General features: G+C 40.4%; 1 protein-coding gene across 1 annotated transcript in view; it reads right to left on the reverse strand.

The window, feature by feature from the left end:
* The window catches only part of LOC126457684 (alkyldihydroxyacetonephosphate synthase), a 238,234-nt gene that overhangs the window by 62,957 nt on the left and 151,106 nt on the right, over positions 1-24,171 (reverse strand). The window contains exon 4 of the mRNA XM_050094189.1: positions 13,147-13,296. Within this exon, the coding sequence (XP_049950146.1) occupies positions 13,147-13,296 (150 nt within the window). The remainder of the gene's footprint in view (positions 1-13,146; positions 13,297-24,171) is intronic.

A 24,171-nucleotide genomic window follows, 5' to 3' on the forward strand; every position in this document is an offset into this window, starting at 1 on the left:
TCTTGTTAGAGTCATCTTTTGTGTGTTATCTTACAAGGGAAGCTTGTCACGGCAGCCCCCTCAGATTTAGTGTTAAGATGGCCCGGTGGATAGCTCATCAAAAACTGGACACATCAAGCATGTGCACAGGAAGAAGGTGTACTGAACTGTGAAAAAATGAAGCAAAATCAAAATAGTGAACTATTCAAGCTCAAGACGTGCAACACCGAGCGCAGTTCAATAGCCACAGTGTCGTGGTTATGTGGTCAAGGTGTTGGGACTGCAAAGAAGGATATCCACATTCAAATCCCCTTGTGACTCCCCCTTTATTTTCTTCAAAATTATGAACAGCCCAGACGGTCACTGACGTGTAATGAAGGGAAGTCCACATGTACATACCTCCTATTTGTTCTATACGACTACCACGTTACGACACTTTCATTCCATTTTGGAAGTTTTGACACTAATTCCTTTGTTGCAACATAGTTCACACCCCTTTATTTGTTATTTTCATTTCCGTGAGAGCTCTATGTGGCATCTTTCCTGCTCTCATTGTGCATCACACTTACCTAGGACGATAATATATTCTTACCACAATTCACGTTCTTAATCACCAACACTACAGAAGGAGAACAGATACGTCAATGCCTGGATGGAAAGTTCATAATTTTGTGAAAAAATATATATATATGAGATACGAGGGAGATTTGAACACAGATCTCCGGCTTTGCCGTCCAACACAGTGACCACACAACTACGAATGTTGTATCCTGCCTACTCGTCAAATATGGGGTGCTTAGGAAACCTACTTTCTCAGACCACTAGACAACAATTCGAGAAAATCGTATTAATACATAAATTACAATACTTAACTTCGAGAAATACAGATGTGTCACGAGCAAAGGGCAACTGAAAATAAGAATCTTCAGTATATACAATTCGTAGTACAGGTGAAGTAATACAGTGGATGCTTCTACACAGGTCACTGGTCTTGATGCTTCTGTAGAACTTGACGAACTGGGTGCAGTCAGGCAGCACAGCACTTATGTCCTCTTAGTGTATAGGACGCTGCTGTCCCATCGTCATCCTGGAGAGGGGTCGGTCAGTGTGCAATTGACTTTATGCCAGAACAATGAGGGTAATCTCTTGCAAGTGCCTTGATGTTGCACATATTGAGCTTGGATCCTTTAATATTTCTATTGTGCTTCTTTTTTAAGAGTTCAGTACATCTTCTAACTGTTTTCATGCTTGATCTGTGTACAGTTTTTGACAGGCTGTCCACAAGGCTATTGTATCACTAAATCTGAGGGTGGTGTGGTGGGGAATTTCCCTTCCTAGTATGATACCACAGACTTTTTGCTGTGATCTTGTAGAAATTCCTATGAAAACTTATACACATTTTCTTAATATAGTACAATGTCAAAATTGTTCTGCTTCTCAATTATATTTTAAACCTGTTCATTTCTCTATGTTTTTTAATTCATATGACTTGTTCTCAGAGAGGCACAGCAGGAACAGAGCAGAGGAGTAGAAGGCACATTGTTAGTGGACATTAATGACCAAACACTTTTCATTACATATTACACAGTACGTCCAGGAGATATCTGACTGGTCCTTTCCTGTATGTTGTGAAATTTTCTTGCAAGCCAAACATTGGACGATTGGGCCATTCACCCTCTAACAATGATGTTGTCATACGGCCCACACCAGCTGGACACAGGCCACCGCAATTAAGAGCATCTGATGGTGGTTTTAATAACTTACGCATTCCACTTCTCACTGAACTCGGCAAGAAGTTATGACTGATTTTCCCAGAGGTCACAAGCCCCTGCCCAAGGGCTACCAACAGGAGTCATGTGACAAGCCCTTGATGACAGCCTAATACCCATATGGTGAATTGCATCCAGCATTTTGAGGTTGAAAGGCCTTGTTCTTCTATAGCCTGGCAACCATGTTCAAGCATGGGTTGCACAAAGGCCTTCTGAAGTTGGAGCAGATGTGCTCTTTCAGCTCCCCAAAGCCTATGACTTATGCATTTTGGGATGTTTGAAGCCTTGAGACATCTCTGTTTTAGTTCTTTAAGATGTGACAGCCACATTAACTTCTCATCAAAAGTGAAGCCAAAGTATTTCACTTTTAAGGAAAAAGTGAGAACAGTATCCCCCAGTTTTAACATAGATATATTAAAGAGAGGCCAGCAGCAATTAAAAACAACTTAAACAATTTTCTCCAAAAACAATTTAAAGCCTGTAGTGTTAGACCAATCCTCCTACCACCTGATCATTAAACACAACTGCCAAGTAGCCTTTGCAAGAGTTGACGATGCACAGAAGATGGAGTAGTAATTCACAAGCAAGGAACACAGTATAGGATGCTGTATTGCAGACAAAGTGCTGTTGGTCACAATGACAAATGCTGTAACACCTAGAACACTCCCTTGAGGGACATCACTCTCCTGCTTAAAACAGTCACATAGGATATTTCCAACCTTGTACCTAAAATACCTATCTGAGAGGCAGGACAGTATGAAAGTGTGTAGACATACATGGAACTCCCACTGATAGAGCTACAGTAATGTTACAAGACACCTTTGCTCTTCTACAGTTGCTACTGGTGGTCCTGAGTTCTGCCTTGAGATCCCCCTGATGCCTTCCCATACTTTAATTGCAGATGTAAAACTATTGATGATGTTCAGGAACTCTTGCCAAACTGAATGAGGTGGCACAGGGGTAGAACACTGGACTTGCATTTGGGAGGACAACGGTTCAAACCTATGTCCTGACATCCTAATTTAGATTTTACATGATTTCCCTAAATTACTTCAGGCAAATGCTGGGATGGTTCCTTTGAAATAGTACAGCCAATTTCCTTAACCATTTTTCCTCAATCCGATGGTACCAATGACTTCACTGTTTGGTCTCCTCCCCCAAACCAACCAACCAACCAACTCTTGCCAAGACCTCTGTTTACTCTCCCAAACTATTCTCCTCACGGCTGTAATGTGATCCACCCAGGCCTGGACACTGCCACACTCTTTAAAAACGGTGAACTGCCAGCAAAGCATCCAGTTAGTCTTTCCAAATAGCCATCTCAGCTTCCCACTAAGAGTGTCTGCAAGGGTACGCAAGCAGGAGGAGAGGACTACGGCCATAAACTAAATCATAGCAGTCCTAAAATGCGTAGCTTGACCCATGTTCATCATCAACATGATGTCTTTAGTTCATGTCAGATCCAAGTGCTGTTAGAACCCCACACACATTGTGTGCTTAAAGTTCCTTATAAGCAGAAGGGGATGGGGTAGTAGAAGGTGTGCAAGTGTCTCATTGACAACGGGTAGTAAGTACACAAAGCACACCATCACAGTAACATGGGCCACAAACCAAACAATGATCACTTGTAGTGTTGTTGTTAAGGGCATATGAGAGGAGTGTAATGTGTCCTTGATGAACATTAATACCCCACCTTTTGTCCTGTCATCTGTAAGGTCATCTTTTCTGTATAGTAAGTGCAGGCACATCAGTCTGTTTAAAATGACTCTTGGAGACAGAGGCAAACAGGTCTGTCCTATATGAGGGGTCCCAGTTCCTCCAGGTGAGTCCTGTATCCAGTTATATTCAACAGGAGTAGGAAGCCATTTCAGTGGTGTGGTTTTGATTTAACCCTATCCTTGCTTTGAGGTTGTGAGGTACTTGTAGAGCAAGGGGAAGTAGAGGGGCTGCTTGGTCCTGTGACAAAAATCCATGGTGTCCTCCTCATCAGTCAGATGTGACAGAACAATCCTGTGGTGTCCGGGATAGCTTTTGACCCAAACTTCATGACACTTTCCCTTTGAGAATGATGGGGAAAAGGGGCACTGAGAGGCAGTCTGCTCTTGGGGTGCCTTCTCGATGCTCACTGGGAAAATGTTGCTCATCTCTTCTCTCATAGCTTCCTGGATTGCTATGTCTTTACTCACTTTGATTTGTCATGTATAGGTGCGAGTACAGGTGCTGGTAGTGGATAATGGTGCAGAGGATGTCATCTGCATCAAAGTGTCTACCTTGGGAACAGGTTTCTGCACCGTGGAAGCATGCGAAGTGGCAGGGAAGTATACGAAGTGGCAGCACAGGAGGGGTTGGTGCCTTATATTCTTTTTTGGCTTCTACAAAGAGGATCTGCTTTGTCAGTTTTATTTCCTGAATTCTGCGTTTCTCAGCAGAAACAGGGTAGCCTTGGCTCCAGGCTGGGTGGCTCCCCAGAGCAGTTAATGCACATTCCTGGAGATGGGCAGTCAGTCCCGTGATATTACGTATTGGTGTCACCCCCCACACATTGCAACAGAATTGTAAGTTTCTGTCTGACCTCGATAGCACTCATATGGATTCTGGTGGACCCATCATACACACATAAACACATGCCTCCAGCAACTCTGTACTTTAGCACCTTCTCCTGCTGCAATGTAGGATGGCCAGCAGAAGCCACTCTGCCCCACTCACACTTGGAGTCGCTTTGCTACAGGAAGCTAAGCAGATGCTCCATAATCTTGCCTCCATCACCATTGTTGTTGCTGTTGTAATAGCTGGACTTCTTTTTTTTTTTTGCTGCTCTCTTTGTATCAAGTCTTCATACATTTGGAGAAATACTAGTTAAGTAAATCTTCTGTTTGTTGTGTTACCTTCTTCGCTAATCATTGTTACTCCTGTCCAGCTTTCCTACGATGACAGTTGCTGCACCACTCTGTAGCCCATCAACACTTACCATTGAGTACATAGTAATACACAACAAGTCCAAGGTTCATGGGCAGTCTTTCCACACTTCCCATAGGTCGCTTCACCTCTGCAACTTAGCATTCTATGGCCAAATCACTGGCATTTATAGCACCGCATAATGTTAGATACGTAAGGCCTAACCCTACGTCAGACAAACCCTGCCACAGTGTGTTCAGGTGCAACTCAAATTGCTTGATACAGGCAAGTCTTCAGGTCCAGATTGTATACCGATTAGGTTCCTTTCAGATTACGCTGATACAATAGCTCCCTACTTAGCAATCATATACAACCGCTCGCTCACCAATAGATCTGTACCTACAGATTGGAAAATTGTGCAGGTCGCACCAGTGTTTAAGAAGGGTAGTAGGAGTAATCCAACGAACTACAGACCTATATCATTGACGTCGGTTTGCAGTAGGGTTTTGGAGCATATATTGTATTGAAACATTATGAATCACCTCGAAGGGAACGATCTATTGATACGTAATCAGCATGGTTTCAGAAAACATCATTCTTGTGCAACGCAGCTAGCTCTTTATTCGCAAGAAGTAATGGCCGCTATCGACAGGGGATCTCAGGTTGATTCCGTATTTCTGGATTTCCGGAAAGCTTTTGACACATTTCCTCACAAGTGACTTCTAATCAAGCTGCGGGCCTATGGGGTATCGTCTCAGTTGTGCGACTGGATTTGTGATTTCCTGTCAGGAAGGTTGCAGTTCGTAGTAATAGACGGCAAATCATCGAGTAAAACTGAAGTGATATCAGGTGTTCCCCAGGGAAGCGTCCTGGGACCTCTGCTGTTCCTGATCTATATAAATGACCTGGGTGACAATCTGAGCAGTTCTCCTAGGTTGTTCGCAGATGATGCTGCAATTTACCGTCTAATAAGGTCATCCGAAGACCAGTATCAGTTGCAAAGTGATTTAGAAAAGATTGCTGTGTGGTGTGGTAGGTGGCAGTTGACGCTAAATAACGAAAAGTGTGAGGTGATCCACATGAGTTCCAAAAGAAATCTGTTGGAATTCGATTACTCGATAAATAGTACAATTCTCAAGACTGTCAATTTGACTAAGTACCTGGGTGTTAAAATTACGAAAAACTTCAGTTGGAAAGACCACACAGATAATATTGTGGGGAAGGCGAGCCAAAGGTTGCATTTCATTGGCACGACACTTAGAAGATGCAACAAGTCCACTAAAGAGACAGCTTACACTACACTCGTTCGTCCTCTGTTCGAATATTGCTGCGCGGTGTGGGATCCTTACCAGGTGGGATTGACGGAGGACATCGAAAGGGTGCAAAAAAGGGCAGCTCATTTTGTATTATCATGTAATAGGGGAGAGTGTGGCAGATATGATACGCGAGTTGGGATGGAAGTGATTAAAGCAAAGACGTTTTTCGTCGCGGCGAGATCTATTTACGAAATTTCAGTCACCAACTTTCTCTTCCGAATGCAAAAATATTTTGTTGAGCCCAACCTACATAGGTAGGAATGATCATCAAAATAAAATAAGAGAAATCAGAGCGCGAACAGAAAGGTTTAGGTGTTAGTTTTTCCCGCGCGCTGTTCGGGAGTGGAGTGGTAGAGAGATAGTACGATTGTGGTTCGATGAACCCTCTGCCAAGAACTTAAATGTGAATTGCAGAGTAGTCATGTAGATGTAGAAGTGCTGGAGAACTGAACGTCACAATGAAAGTGGTAGTCTTCTCAATTTCTCTGTTATTCCTTTTTGTCCTTTCTTCCACATCCACTATCCCCTCCTGTTGCCCATTCTTAATTATGTTCTGTGATTTCTATGTCTATAATATCATGGCATGTGACCACAATCTTACTTGAAATGAGTGAGTTATGCAACTCAACAATTATGTCGTAGTCACCAAATTTGTCCAACTTTCTAAAAAGTTCCACCTGCTTTGCTCTGTTAGTCTCAACAATAAGGAACCATTTTATAACCTCTTAATAGACTAAGGTACCAGCAAGCCTTTCTGAGCTTTTATGAATATAGACGGGGGGCACTTTTTCAAATGCCCCGCCTTCCTCTTGATCACTACAGACACATTCTGATTTGCAGCTCCTTGAGTCGTGTTACTAAATAAAATTTGAGGTCACCCACTAATAATTGTTCTACCTCAACAGTCATGCATGTCAGTCCCCAGCTCAGCTACTATGGGATTGCCAAGCCTGTACCAAGCAAACAAGTGCTGAGCCCCTGAAGGAGGAAGGGGCAGTAGGGGAGAGATTGGGAGGGGGGGGGAGGGGGAGGGAGGGGGAGAGAGAGAGAGAGAGAGAGAGAGAGAGAGAGAGAGAGAGAGAGAGAGAGAGAGAGAGAGAGAGAGAAAGTGGTATGCTACCCTAAATGGAACTGTCCTGAAGGATATGGAGTAAGTAACAAATTTTAATCATATTTTCATTTACAAATTTTAAACATGCAAACAAATGAATATGAAAGTGCATTAGATAATACTTAAGCTGTTTCAGCCAAGCATGGTCAAAATAAAATATTTACAATGCTTACTTAAATGGTTAGATTAATGTATTGAAAGTGTGCAGTGTCGAATTCAGATGTTACATAGCACTTATGTAATGCGATATCATTAGAAAAACATGTACATCAATTGGTTCTGCTTAGAAATTCAATAATGAAGTAGGAGCAGTTTGCCATCAATAAACAGTTTAGGACCACTACAAATTGCAATTTGTTCACAGCCAAATGTTTACAGGTGTTTGTAAATTATTGAAAATATTTGTTTCTGAATAATGGACACCTTTCTGAATGACAGTAAGTAACAAAAGACTGTGCTTAGAGCTAGTATTGAATTGGTGAGCTGAGCAACCTGATGATTTGAAGAAAATAAACACCGTTAAGAAATAAACATACTGAGAGACTGTGGTTAATAAATCCAATTCCTAGGACACGCATCTGCAAGACATTCTTGAATTCATGTCACGAACAACTTTTACTCACTTTTGGACTCCAAAAACTTTAACTTGACAAAATATGATGCTAAATTACCTGGTCTGATGCAGCTATCCACACTACTCTATCCTATGGAAGCATCCTCATGCCCAAATAACTCCACTTGAAGCTGCTTACTGTATTCATCCCTTGATCTTGCTCTATAATTTGTACCCTCTTCACCCACACTTCACCAAATTGTCATTCCTTCACTCCTCGGGGTAAGTTCTCCTTTTTAATCAAACTGTATGTGTTTTGTTTGTTTTGTTTCAGTACATTGACATTAGTTACTCAATCTATCCACCTAACCTTTAGCGTTCTCTTGTAGCACCACATCTGAAAAGCTTCTATTCTCTTCATATCTGAACTGCTCATCATCCATGCCTCGCTTCTGTACAAGGCCACATTCCAGACCTTCACAAAAGATTTACTAAGATTTAAATTTGCTTTAGATGTTCTTTTTCATAATTACCTTTCTTGCTAATGCCAGTTTACATTTTATATCCTCCCTACCTCAGCCATCATTAGTTATTTTGCTGCCCAAATAGCTAAACTCATCTACTACTTTTAGAGTCTCGTTTCCAAATCTCATTTCGTCAGCATCACTACATTTAACCTGTCTAGATTCCGTTATCCTTGTTTTACTCTTGATGATGTTCATCTTATAGTTACTTTCCAAGACACTATCAACTGTGTTTAACTGTACTTCCAAGGCCTTTATCATCTCTGACACGGTTACCATGTCATCAGAAACCTCAAAGTAATTATTTATACTCCCTGAACTTTTATTCTGTTTGCAAATTCTCCTTGATTCCTTTCACAGCTTGCTCAATTTACATATCATGTGGACAGGCTGTAACCTCCTCTCGCTCCCTTCTCAACTACAGCTGTCCTTTCATCTCATTTGACTCGTGTAACTGTAGTCTGGTTTTTGTAGAAGTTGCAGGTAATGTTTTCTTCCTAGTATTTTATTCTTTCTATCTTCAGAATCTCAAAGAGTATAGCCGCAGCAAAACTGTCAAAAACTACAAACACTATAAAAGTATGTCTGCCTTTCTTCTAACAAATGTTGTAAGGTCAGTATTGCCTAGCATGTTCCCACATTTTTCCAGACCCCGAACAGATCTTCCTTGTGGTCAGCTATCAGTTTTCTGTACATAATTCATGCCAGTATTTTGCAAACATGACCTATTTAACTGATAGTTTGCTAATATTCAGTCCTGCCAACACCAGCCTTGTTTGGAATTGCAATTATTGCAGTTTTCTTTATATCTGATGGTATTTTGTCTGTCTCATACACTGAGGTGACAAAAGTCACGTGATACCTCCTAATATCATTTTGGACCTTCTTTTGTCCAGTGCAGAGCAGCAACTTGACGTGGCATGGACTCAACAAGTCATTGAGAGTCCCATTCAGAAATTCTGAGCAATGCTGCCTCTATAGCCATATATAATTTCAAACATTTTTATGTTCCATGAACATTCCACAGAATTCATGTTGTACTATCTGAGTGGCCAAATCATTCACTAGAATTGTCAAAATGTTCTTCAAACCAAATGTGAACAATTGTGGCCTGGCGACACGGCGCATTGTCATCCATAAAAATTCCATTATTATTTGGCTATATGAAGGACCTGAATGTCTGCAAATGGTTTTAAAGCATCTAAACATAGCAGAGGATCAAGTCCATTCCAAGTGAACACAGCCCACACCATTGTGGAGGCCTTACCAGCTTCCACAGTGCCTTGTTGACAACTTGGGCCCATGGCTTCATGGGGTCTGCATCACACTCGAATTTTACATTAGCTCTTACTAACTGAAATCAGGACTCCTCTGACCATACTACAGTTTTCCAATCAATATGGTCACAAGCCCAGGACAGGTGCTGCAGGCAATGATCTCCTGTTAACAAAGGAACTCTCATCAGTCGACTGCTGCCAAAGCCCATTAATGCCAAATTTCATCACTCTATCCTAACGGCTACATTCATTGTATGTCCCACATTATTTCTGTGGCTATTTCACACAGTGCTGCTTGTCTGTTAGCACTGACATCTCTATGCAAACGCCACTGCTCTCTGTCATTTAAGTGAACACTGTTGGTCACAGCGTTGTCCGTGGTGAAGGGTAATGCCTGAAATTTGGTATTCTCAACACACTCTTGACACTGTGGATCTCAGAACATTGAATTCCCTAATGATTTCCAAAATGGAATGTCCCATGCATCCAGCTCCGACTGCTATCCCACATTTTAAGTCTGTCAATTCCTGTCGTGCAAAGCCACAATCACATTGGAAACCTTTTTATGTGAATCACCCGAGTAAAAATCACAGCTCCACCATTGCACTTCCCTCTTATACCTTGTGTATGTGATACTACCACTATCTGCATATGTGAATGTAGCTATCCCATTACTTTGCATACCAAACGGTACCACCATCTGCCTATGTGAATGTAGCTATCTCATCACTTTTGCATACCATTTGGTATGCAAAAGTAATGGGGTAGCTACATTCAAATGTGCAGATGGTGGTAGTATGGTGGTAGTATCATGTACACAAGGTATAAAAGGGAAGTGCAATGTGGAGCTGTGATTTTTACTCAGGTGATTCACATGAAAAGGTTTCTGATGTGATTGTGGCTGCATGACGGGAATTGACAGACTTAAAATGTGGGATAGCAGTTGGAGTTGGATGCATGGGACATTCCATTTTGGAAATCATTAGGGAATTCAATGTTCTGTGATCCAGTTTTGTCAAGGCTTGCTCTCCCAAGATCTCAAAAAATCTGAGGGAATTTCGCCTACACCAGGGCCTGGTTTACACTTGTGTCTATCAATGCTCTGTCACATTCTTCTTACAGTATCATATTTCCCAACTTATCTTCATCTATTTCCTGTTCTCTTTCTATAATTTTTCTTTCAAGTTCATTTCAATTACACAGTACTCCTATTTCTTTCATCATCTTATTTTCCCTTCTTTGCTTAGTACTGACTTGTCATCTGAGCTCTTGATATTCACACAGGTGGTTCTCTTTTCCCCAAATAAAAATAGGAAATTAAAGAATTTTCCAATCTTTGCTCAACTTAAGCAAGCTTCTGTGTCTTTAAATTCTCATCCACCCTTTCTTGCTTTGCGATTTTGAATTTTCTGACAATCCCATTTTTTATACTTCTTCATTCCTTTTGTTTGATTCATCTATTGCATATATATAGTTTCTCCTTTTGTCAACTAGTTGCAGTAACACAGTCAAATGCCTTTGACAGATCACAGAATATGCTGATAGTCTCCTATTTATAGTTAAATAAATTTAGCAGATTCTCATTTAGTACATGGCCTTCTCAACATCTCAGTCCTTTAGAAATCCAAACTGAGACCCTGAAAATCATTTATTTGTAAGAACATTGTTAAGAACACTGACTCATTGACATTCCTAAATGCATCAAAAATACCGACATTTAGTTGCCAAATGCAGCTGAACACACATCCCAACATTAGGAAAAACAGAGACGTAAGACACTGAACTAAACCATATATGACATGTTTGAAAGCTGAACAGAATGAACAGTTTAGCAAGGTGACTAAGAACAAACCACACTGGAGAACAGTGCCATCAATACTGTTTGTACCACACATAGCAACATGACTGTTCAGTTCATCAGTTTTATTATTGTGCCACACAGTGTGTCGATCAGATGATTCAATGTATCTATAAGAACTATATTACAACCATGTAGAACTAAATTATTTTGATGATGTGATTATGATTATACAAACAACATCCTAGTGTGGTCAACAGAACAGGCATTGATACCTGAATGCCATTCAAATTCGTGATTTTCAGCAGAAGTTTTCAATGGGTGAAGATTTATCTTATAGTCATACATGACCATGTGACCCCCAACAACAGATACATTGTGTTCACAGCAATACACGACCATGTGACCCCAACAAGACATACATTATGTACACAACAAGGACTCACCCACTGGAGATAGCAACTCACCATAGTTGCAGTAATAAAGATAAAGTATAGGGAAGCCTGCTGCAAGGGCACTACAGAGGCACTGTATAAAATAAGCAATAACTTCACTGCAAGAATACTGCACTAAGAAATTTAACAGAAGTTTTCTATTTTCAGTGCTGAATACACACAATCCAAGTACAAGCTGAAAGAAAGCTGGAAATTAGTAGTGCTTATTGAATATACTAATAACTGCACATAGTACTTATTCAAAAATCTAGAAACTTTGAAACTGATGTCATAGTTCCTGATAAGTATAGAGCATTTGAAAATGAATATATGGGTTTTAAGGCTTTCTAGCATTTGTTACACTCAACTTATAATTTTTACAATTATAAATAATACATCAAATCAAAAAGCAACGCAAACAGTTTTTCTTAAAAGTGCTCAACATGAGTACCATTTGTCACACATCGAGTCAACAGGAAAGTTGTTGCCAAACCTTGAACTGTGTGCCTGAAGCAATTGTTCCAATGATGCTGTTTTTAAAATCCAGTGCACCAGCTAGTAATGAAGGCAAATCCCATGATCCTTTATGAAATGTCAAAGGTAAAAATCTTATGGGGTCAGATCATCTGTGAACTTGGAGATCATGCAAAACAAGCTCTGTCATTCAGCCCCTTGTGACCAATCCAGTGGTCGGATACGTCATCGGCTAACCGATCACATACTGAATTATGCCAGTGAGAAGGCACACTATCTTGCTGCTAAATGAAGTTCTGCAGTCCAGCTTCTTCCAATTGAAGAAAGAGCCACAGTTCTAGTACCTCACGATAAGAAACACCAGTTACATTTGACTCACCAAAAAAACAAAAGGCCATTAAACTTTCCACCACGATATGTCACAAAAAGCATTCAATTTAGGGGAGTCTTATTGCAACTGCACCATCTTGTGGGGATTGGCTGATCCTAGATGCACACATTGTGTGTGTTCACATTTCCACTACAGTAAAATGTCAATTCATCACTGAAGAAGATACGATCCAGAAAATCTTCATTGTTATGCAGCAACAGTTTTTTTGCAAAGTTGTCACATGTAGACTGTAGGGTTTAGAGCTTGTACCAACTGCAGATGGTAAATACGTAGCTATAAGCATGTTCTTGAAGGTCTCCAAACAGATCTCACTGGAACTGCTAATCCATGATAAGCATTCTGAACTGATTTCTTGGGGCTATGCTCGCAGGAGAGCTTCTGTTAAGTTTGGTAGGTAGGAGACGAGATACTGGCAGAAGTAAAGCTGTGAGTACCGGGTGTGAGTCGTGCTTCGGTAGCTCAGATGGTAGAGCACTTGCCCGCGAAAGGCAAAGGTCCCGAGTTCAAGTCTCGGTCGGGCACACAGTTTTAATCTGCCAGGAAGTTTCATATCAGCGCACACTCCGCTGCAGAGTGAAAATCTCATTCTGGAATAATTATAGTGTTAGATAATAGCGACACTAACCTGGCCAAACAACAATGTCAGGTATACGGTCAAATTTTCCAGCTCTCAGAACATAAATATCATGAAGAGTGTGCCCATGAGCTCTTATCAAACGATCCACGTCTTCTGTAGAGTGACTGATACCTAATTCTTGAATTTCTGAAAGAAATGCTGAAACAATGCAAGGATTTAATTGCATTAAAAAGTCTACTGTTCATATCAAAATACATTACTGTAAGAAAATTAAAAACTTAGAAATTAATAAATGAATTTAAAACTGGCTAAAGAAGAGCATGTTAATAAAAATGAATAAATGGAAGAATCAGCTAGACCAACAGCATTTTATATCTTTATTCTATGAAATGTGCATCATAATTTCAACATAGACATAACTGTTCTTTTGGTGCTTTTGGCCTAGTTAAATGTGCTGAATTCTGTAATCACTGAAATCTATTTTATCCACATACAGCCCTTTGATAATTTCTTACTACAAATAAATAACACACAGTAGTCATGGTACAGAAAACCTGCCACTGTGTACGCTACATAATGGCACAACAAACCAATCATAATTGCTACCATTTCACCACTGCTTTCATCTGCAAACCTAAATTTTATCACACTAAAAATTATTACTTTGATAAAACTGTATCTAAAAGAAGGAGACATTTCCATAATTTTTGAAAAACTTATTGGTGAAAGTGCATTTAAATATTACATAAGGGCAGGTTATCAAGAGTTTTTAATACAAAATCAACTGAAATAAACATAAGACGAAATAATGCAATAAATAGCTTTTATTTTATGTTCCTTTGGTTTATAGCTTCACACATATACAGCAAATTTAATCCACACTTGATAAAGTGAACAGTGATGATATTACATTGATATCACTGACTAGTTAGTTAATTTGAGACTAACAATACTGATCTAAATTCTTGTTGTGTGTGTTTCAGTTTTTCCTTATTTCTGGACAAATGCATTTTTACCCTCACTGTCCTTTGCGCACTAAAATGTAATTTAGGGTTTTCTATCAGAAGTTGTTTATGAGTAATTGGAATTTCATTTGTTCCTTTGTATTTCTGGTACAGTTCAACCAACTCTACCACACCAAAGGAGCTCCAAAAATAAAATATGTCACGCATCTTCTCGTGTCAGCTTTGCAGCAATGTTACTTTATGCAACAAGAATTATTCTGCAAAATGAAGCAGAAGGAATGAGACAAAACATATTCTTATTCGTTCATTCATTCTCCAATCTCAATACTGCTGACTCTACAATGAAGATTGTGTATACTGCCAGATACCCAGCACCTGCTCCGAGAATTGAAAAGACATCATTTCATGACGAAACTGGGAGTAACCATGCATTATCACCACATGTGCTGAAAACCTGAATATCTTCACAACCTAATGTTTACATAGTACTTTTGCACTGTAGGGTGGTAGTACTAATTTGTGTTTTCTGTTGTGCATTTTGGTAATCATATGTTAAGGTTTCTCACTGTTGTAAAGGTACTTTTTCTGAAACAAAAGGTAATGAATGTATAAAACTGAATACATCACATAACAACCACATTAACACTCTATAACAAGGCACTGGAGACCACAAGCTCTTTACACAAAATATTCAGAAAATATCCCTGAATAAACACCAACATTTTGCCACTGGAGTTTGACAATCACATTATATATCAGATACACATCTCCTAAAATGATGCTAACCCCACCTCCTCTTAAAGCACTCTATTGATCTCAACCAAATCTGGTAAACCTGCTGAGATTGTCTCAAAAGATATACTGTGGAGGAACAAATCACACAGCTCGCATATTTAGGGTGGGGAGGAACAAGTTGGTAAAGACCAACATCTAGGCAGCCCAGGTAGCTGTGCGGGTAGCATGGAATTGATTTCAAGGGGGATGCACACTGTCATGTATAGAATGGGTGTAGGGCATGATGGAGAGAGGAGGCGCACAGCGAGGGGACGGGGACAGAGCGAGGGGTGGGGGACAGAGCGAGGGGCGGGGGACAGAGCGAGGGGCGGGGGACAGAGCGAGGGGCGGGGGACAGAGCGAGGGGCGGGGGACAGAGCGAGGGGCGGGGGACAGAGCGAGGGGCGGGGGACAGAGCGAGGGGAGGGGGACAGCTGGGACAGAGAGGGGAGGGGGACAGCGGGGACAGAGAGGGGAGGGGGACAGCGGGGACAGAGAGGGGAGGGGGACAGCGGGGACAGAGAGGGGAAGGGGACCGCGGGGACAGAGAGGGGAAGGGGACCGCGGGGACAGAGAGGGGAAGGGGACCGCGGGGACAGAGAGGGGAAGGGGACCGCGGGGACAGAGAGGGGAAGGGGACCGCGGGGACAGAGAGGGGAAGGGGACCGCGGGGACAGAGAGGGGAAGGGGACCGCGGGGACAGAGAGGGGAAGGGGACCGCGGGGACAGAGAGGGGAAGGGGACCGCGGGGACAGAGAGGGGAAGGGGACCGCGGGGACAGAGAGGGGAAGGGGATCGCGGGGGCAGCGGGAGGATCGCGGGGGCAGCGGGAGGATCGCGGGGGCAGCGGGAGGATCGCGGGGGCAGCGGGAGGATCGCGGGGGCAGAGGGAGGATTGCGGGGACAAAGGGGTGGGAGGTGATGGACAAGGGGGGGGGGGGAGGATTCCATCATCACTGGAGGTGGGGTGGCGTGTCCCTCCCCCAATATTCTTTTGAAAGCAGTATAATTTTTTGACTCTTACTTGACAAAAAAAAGACACTGTTGAATGCATATATCCAGACTTAAGTAATTATACATATAATAGTTCATGTGCAGTAATAATTAGTGGTTTGCAGAATTTACTAAAGATCCAGTAAATCAAAAACACTTGTATTATTCACTATGAAGACAATATTCCAAGTTTTAATGAGCTGTGTCAGTATGACAACGAGTGGTGATGAGCAGGTTAGGTAAGCACAAATCTGCTTGTACCGTCAAAAATTCCACTGATCAATTAAGAATACAGTTTTCAAACACAAAAGCAAAAGACAAGTTTACATGTACTATTGAAGAAGTGCTGAAGGACCTATCAGTGATGTTGCCAAGATCAACCTTTATGTCCCAGTAGACAGCTCTACTGATGGTTTTGACCAAAAAAATCCTCTGACTCACAAGACAGTGGGAACTTAACAGAAATGGGGTACGAAGGAGGCATTGGCCCAAGCATTCTTTGAGGCTGACAAAACATATCTTGGTTTCATAATGAGGAAAGAAGTAACTGAGCTTCTGGAAGTCTTGAACAAGAGTTTCCAAGGAGAAAAAATAACAGTCTCAGGACTTTATTCATTGCTTCAATATGTAATTGTGGGTCTCAACAAACTCAGGACGAATGAAAAGTTTTCTTCCTTACACGAAGATATGATATTATATCTGAGCGTGGCTTACAACAGCTCCAACTTCCAAGGGTGAAATTTCCTAATTGGCTGTCTGGGGGCATGGATCCACATGAATGTCTTTTGCTTCAAAAGCTTTACAGACAGGAATATTTTGAAATCATTGATATGACATCCAACACTCGACCTGGCATGAAGAAGCAGGTTTCCTTCGGAAAAGTGCTGCTGAAGAAGAGAGGACATGTTGTGGTAGCTTCATACCCGGAAATTGATGTTCAACCTTCGATAACAGAACTTTAACTCTCTCATCTATGAAACAACATTTAATGCCTGAAAGACACAAAAGACATTTTCTATGAAAAAGGAAGTACAAGAATTATTATCTAATGTTGGAGCACTGGTAGGACTTATGCTTGTGTGCCCAGCTCCAAACTGCAATCAGAAAGCTGTTTTATTGCTCTATGATGACTGATGATCTGTCTGCATTCCACAATGATACATCAGAGGCCAAATCATGTAGCAGTTTGCAGTGGGTACAAGTTGCTGTTGGATCAAACAGACTTCAGAAATGTTGCTAGAATATTTATATCCAATTTTGGAAACAGAAGAAATGTATGTAGATTGCTATAGGATTAACTTTATAAGCTTATCTTACCTTATGTTCTTAACAACTTATTTAATTGTCATTTCTGTCTTTTTGACTACTTACATATTTATTCACAACTTTCACAGGTTTCCATTTGCGTTTTTAAATGTATTTTTAATGTTTCAAAAATAAACTAAATAACACCATGTATGTAATAGGCAACTTTTTTAATCAAGCAGATTTTAGTTTGGAAAACCATTCAATGTGAAAGTTTCACAGTTGTTTATGATATAATACATAATAATCATACACATACTGTTAATAACTTTAAATATTACTATAACTTTTCCATATTTGGTAATCTCAAATTATGTTGTAAAACAAGTAAATTGGCATGCTTTAGGTGTTTTAAATGTCTCTAAAATAAATGGTCTGAAGCATTCAGAAGGCTCCAAATTTTTTCCAACTTTGTGCATGGTATATCGCGTTTGGACCCCCTTGTCATGTATACTTTACCTATTGAGTCCCTGCCCCCTCCCCCCCTCCCTCCCCCAATAAATGTGTCACATGTGTATGTTTCTGTCTGTCTGTAGCATGTATGTTTGTGGAAGTAAGGCCCACCATCTGTCGGAGTGGGGTAGGCGTGAAGATGGAGTAGCTTAGAGGGTGGACAGAGAGAGTGTGGCCGACGAGAGGAACAAAGACAGGGCAGAAAAAAGGTAGAGAAGGACATGGACAGACAGAGGGGAGGGGAAGAGATGGACAGAGAAGAGGGCGGGGAGGAGATGGAAATATGGAATGGGGGCGAGGGGGGGGGGGGGGTTGTTGAGGTGAAGGATGGATAGAGATGTTTGCAGTATACGTGACACACACTTACACAGGTGTAAACATGGGTAAAAAGTCAGTACCTATAGAAACAGTGGCATGGAAATAACTACACACTTATGTAATTATTGTTAAATTTTAATAATCTGATCATAATAATGGCCTATCAACAAATTATAGTACATATCAGTTCTTTAAGTGTTCACACTGTCTCCTCCTTTATTATTAAGAAACCATTGAAGTCTACCTGGAACACACTGACATACATGCATAAATAGCTCACTGTTGTTATATATATTGGCAAAGACATCCCTGATGTAAACAGTCAGCTTATTAGTTCATTGATTATATATCCCAATGATAGTTGTATTATTGCTGTCCAGCAAAGCTCTGCAGCCCAATGCAATAGTGGTCCCATAGCTACTGATGCCAGCTTCAACCACGAGTACTCATTGGTCTGTCAACAATATCAAAATACATAGCCACTGCTTAGAAAAATCATGCCAGTTAGCAATCATACATATGGCATCTACTGTGATCAGCTAATTCTAGCTGTGTTATCTGAATACATTGTTGACATGTTAAGAGCCTTAAACATGCAAAGAAATATTGTGGGGATAAGTATCACCTGGGTCACATAGATATAAATGTGGAGTTCAAAAACAGCTGGTAAAACCTGACACCTAGGCTGCTCTGCATGACTGCCATGTAGTGGGTAGTTTTGAGTCATCAGCGTTCTGACTGGTTTGATGTGGCCCACTACAAATTCCTCTCCTGTGCCAACCTTTCCATCTCAGAAAAGCAATTGCATCCTTTGTTCTCAATTACTTGCTGAATATATTCCAATCTCTGCCTTCCTCTACAGTTTTCACCCTCTGCAGCTCCTCTTAGCACTGTTGAAGTTATTCCCTGATGCCTAACAGATGTCCTATCATCCTGTCTCTTCTTCTGGTCAGTGTTTTCCATATATTCCTCTCATTGCCGATTCTGCAGAGAATCTCCTTATTCCCTACCTTATACGTCCACCTAATTTTCAACATTTTGCTGTAGTTTAACATCTCAAAGACTTAGATTCTTTGCTGTTCTGGTTTTCTCACAGTCCATGTCCCACTACCATACAATGCTGTGCTCAAAACAAACATTCTCAGAAATTTATTCCTCGTGTTAAGACCTACGTTTTCTACTAACATGCTTCTCTTGGCCAGGGATGCCTTTTCCGCCAGTGCTGGTCTGTGTTTTATGATCACCTTGCTCCGTTCGTCACTGGTTATTCAATTGCCTAGGTAGCAGACTTCCTGAATTTTGTCTACTTCATGAACCCCAACTCTGATTTTAAATTTCTCACTGTTCTCATTTCTGCTACTTCTCATTACTTTCATCTTTCTTCGATCTACTCTCAATCCATATTCTGTACTCATTAGACAATTCATTTCATTCACCACATCCTGCAATTCTTCTTCACTTTCACAGAGGATAGCAATGTCATCCGAGAATTTTATCATTGATATCCTTTCGCCTCGAATTTTTAATCTACTCTCGAACAATTTTTTCTGTCATTGCTTCTTCGATGTATAGATTGAACAGCATGGACAAAAGACTACATCCCTGTCTTACACCCTTTTTAATCCAAGCACTCCACTCTCGGTCTTCCAGTCTCGTTGTTCCCTCTTGTCTCTTGTACATACTGTATATTGCCATCTTTTCCCTATACCTTATCCCTATTTTTCTCAGAATTTGAATATCTTGCACCATTTGATATTGTTGAACGCTTTTTCTTGGTCACCAAACCCTATGAATGGGTCTTGATTTTTCTTCAGTCATGCTTCCTTGTCAACTGAAATGTCAGAGCTGCCTCTCTGGTGCCTTTACCTTTTCTAAAGCCAAACTGATCATCACCTAACACATCACCAATTTTCTTTTCCATTCTTCTGTATATTATTCTTCTCAGTAACTTGGATGTATGAGCTGTTACAGTGACTGTGCGATAATTCTCACACTTATCGGCCCTTGCTATATTTAGTATTATGTGGATAAGGTTTTTTCGAAAGTGAGATGGTGTACTGCCACTCTCATACATTCTACACCCCAATGTGAATAGTTGTTCTTTTGCCTCTTCCGCCAATGATTTTAGAAACTCTGATGGAAATGTTATCTATCTTTTCTCCCTTATTTGATCCAAAGTCTTCTAAAGCTCTCTTAAGTTCTGATTATAGTATCCTCTAGCTCTTCCCTGTTGATTCCTGTATCTTCTCCTGCCACAACATCAGACAAGTCTTCCCCCTCGTGAAGGCCTTCAATGTACTCTTTCTACCTATCTGCTTTCCCCTCTGCATTTAGCAGTGAAATTCCCATTGAACTCCTTTTGCACTTCACAAAAACAAAAGAAAAAGTAGTAACCTATGACTATAATATCAGTGAGTCACTGCTGGAATCAGCTAACTCGTACAAATACCTGGGTGTAACACTTAATAGAAGTGGTATGATCATATAGGCTCAACTGTGGGTAAAGCCGTTGGTAGACTTCAGTTTATTGGTGGAATACTGGGGAAGTGCAATCAAATTAAAAGCGAGATTGCTTACAAATCACTCACATGACAGGTTCTAGAATATTGGTCAAGTGTGAGAGACCCGTGCCAGATAGGACTAACAGGGCAGCATGAATAGTCACAGGTTTGTTTAATCTGAGGGAGAGTGTCACAGATGTGCTGAATGGACTGAAATGAACTCAAGGAATTGAACTAGCAGACTCTTGATGACAGACAATCTATTCTGAGAAAGTCTATTAACAAAGTTTCAAGAGCCAGCTTTAAATAATTATTCTAGGGATATACTACAACCCCCTACATATCACTCACACAGGGATCGTGAGGATAAGATTAGAACAATTACTGCACACACAGAGGCATTCAAACAATGATTCCTCCCGAGCTCCAAACATGAATGAATGGAACAGGGAGAAACTCTAATAACTGGTACTCAGGGACATACCCTCCGCTATGCACTTCAGGGTGGTTTGCAGAGTGTAGATGTAGAACTCTCTAATGTTACCACCCTTACTTCTGATTTCAATCAAGGTTGTTTTGACTTTTCTTCCAACAATCATTTCATTTTTGATTTCTTCAGATCTTTCATGCAGCCAGAGAGGGGGACGAGGGGTGAGACAGAGAGGAGGGAAAAGGGGAGGAGAGAGAGAGAGAGAGAGAGAGAGAGAGAGAGAGAGAGAGAGGAGGGAGGAGGGAGGAAGGAAGGAAGGAAGGAAGGAGCAGACAGGTAGACAGATAAGGGGTGCACACACACACACACACACACACACACACACACACACACACACGCACGCGGGCGCACACACACACACACACACACAGGGTGAATCCATGATGATGTTACCAACATTCTGGGGAGAACAGTAACTGTATCAGTTGGAGGTAAGGTGCCCTCGTCCAGAAATGTCAGAGTCTCAAGTTACTAGAGAGAACTACTCTGACACATCTAACAGCGGACCTCTTCTACCAAAAGCTCTTCGTTTTCCACACTTTGGGACGAGGTAAAATGGACCAAACCAAGAAAAAATTTCCTAGTAAACTGGGGCTCTAAAACGCATACCTTAAAAGCTATGAACACCTGTTCTGTACAATAGATGTTTTTCACAGCAGCAAAGATGAACAAGTGCTCATAGCTCCAAAGGTCTGTGCTTTAGATCCCATGTTTATTGGGCTGTTTTTTTTATTTTTATCCATACTGTCTCCTACTAAAATACGGAAAGCAAAGAGCTTGCAGTAGAAGAGGTCCACTGTCCGAAGTATCAGAATGGTCATCACTTATAACTTTCAACTGTGTCATTTCCAGACTAAGGTCTCTCTATCATCCCTGAAAGTTTGTATCATCATCACAAAATCATCATGTATAAAATGTGATTTTCAAATTCTCAATATGTAGCACTTTTACTGTTGAGATAATGAGTAACTTGCTTTTTCTATTTTTTGTCACTAACAAATTACGTACCTCTTACATTGCAGTTAATGAAAACAGCACAAAATACCAAGTGGGTTTATACAAGAATTGACTACTTATGAAACAGTTGATGTAATAATTGCTTAAGTAATGAAAAATGCAACAATACACTAATTAATTTTATTTTATTGGTGAGCTTCGACTCAACAATGTCTAGATGTATTCAAAGTCCACTGAAATGACCTCGCTGATTATATCTCTCCAATTTCTACGTCAGTTTTCAACAGTGGTGTGTAAATAGTGTAATGCTTCAATTTTTGACTATCGTATGTCTATCAGTGAGACACTCTTCATTTACATGTTCTGTCTTACATCTGCAATAGAACTGTGACACTAATAACCTCCCTTAATATCTTCAACATACTAATCACACACCACCAAAAATGTGTACAGTAATGTTTACCTTCATCTGGTGTCCGAAAAAACAGAAAGATATGCAAATAAATACATGAATTTCTCCTGCACATTAAGAACTCACAGAAAGACAGAATTGTGTCACCCAGAATGATTTCCTATAAGATTCATTGTCTCGGTAACAGATTTCAATGAATTTGGTCATCTTACTGACATAAAACATGCAGATTAGTACTGCTGTTATTGTCATCAGTTGGTGCATGTTGTCGAACTATTTTATCTAGACTGCACTGTGTTTAAAAGGAATATTAAAAATTATTTTTGCAGCCTTTTCCATTTGATTCTGAGGAAATTATTTGGTAAAAAAATAATGCATTTTTTTCCATCTTATAGTCTAATATGACAGCCTGATAATGAACTATTTTTCTCTTTGCTATTGCCCACAATTATTGTAATACTTCAAAATTATGAAAAGCACAGCAAATATTTTTGGACATTTGAAGGGAAAATGTCGTCACCGGCCAGTTTCTGTTTGGTATATATTATATCATATAATGCTATGTGCCAACATAGCAAAATGTTTTTAATGCTGGAAGGAGAGCCATACCTCTTTCCAGTCTCGAATAAATACGTGACATATTTGTATATTGCGAAATAGGGGAGCCAGTGCCACAGACATGATACCGGAATTGGAGTGGCAATCATTAAAACAAAGGCGTTTCTCACTGCGAAGGGATCTTCTCATGAAATTTCAATCACCAGTTTTCTCCTCCGATTGCGAAAACATTCTGTTTGCACCCACCTAAATACGGAGAAATTATCATCATGATAAAATATGTGAAACCAGGGCTTGAACAGGAAAATATAAGTGCTCGTTTTTCCTACGCGCTGTTCGAGACTTAAACGGTAGAGACATAGCTCGAAGGTGGTTCATTGAACCCTCTGCTAGGCACTTTACTATGAATAGCAGAGTAAACACATAGATATAGATGTAGATGTAAATTGTACAAGGCGAGGCTGGCAGCAACGTGCCACACGTGAGATATTGCTGCCTGCAGTGTCTTGTTGCTTGTTGTGTCACTCCTGTGGGAATGCGAGTTTCATACGGATAACTATTGCATTACTGCTGCACTGCACGATCTTTATTGCAACATGTCAAATCATAAATCATATCGCATCAATGAGAGCTGCACCTTACTGTTTATATAGTTTGGCTTTGGAGTAAATCTTCCTAGTCAGATTGTGGGTAATCTGTTTTGAGAACAGTCAATGATATGTAAAAGAACAAATTTATCTTTTGACAAAACTATAAAAGTAGAACAGTAAGCTAAAGCAATTCAATGAAACATCAAGAGTCTTCATATGCCTAATGGACCTAAAGCTTGAAATAATCATCATCATGTAGTTAAAGACGAAGGGTGCATTATGCACACAAAAGATGTGCACCACAGCAATCAGTGAAATACCACTTGAAAGAAGCACACTTTCATAATTGCAGCTCTCATGCAGCACAGCTCAAGATTTTCTAATTAGGAACATACCAACTGCAAAAAGCATTCATTCTTACAGTCAATGATTTGATTTCATGTACATTATTAATATTTCTTTCCTTTCTCAGACGTTATGTCTGATTAAAAATGGAAAGTGATGCAGACCTTGATCAAGTGCGACTTCCTTTTAACTGTATGGTATATGTTACATTACATTGAGGAACTTTCGCGTAATTGAACATGTATCAATAATTACAGATTTCTGTAGTTGTATATATACAGGGTTATTACAAATGATTGAAGCGATTTCACAGCTCTACAATAACTTTATTATTTGAGATATTTTCACAATGCTTTGCACACACATACAAAAACTCAAAAAGTTTTTTTAGGCATTCACAAATGTTCGATAT

This window comes from Schistocerca serialis, chromosome 2, assembly GCF_023864345.2.
Source record: "Schistocerca serialis cubense isolate TAMUIC-IGC-003099 chromosome 2, iqSchSeri2.2, whole genome shotgun sequence".
In the NCBI taxonomy this organism is placed as follows: domain Eukaryota; kingdom Metazoa; phylum Arthropoda; class Insecta; order Orthoptera; family Acrididae; genus Schistocerca; species Schistocerca serialis.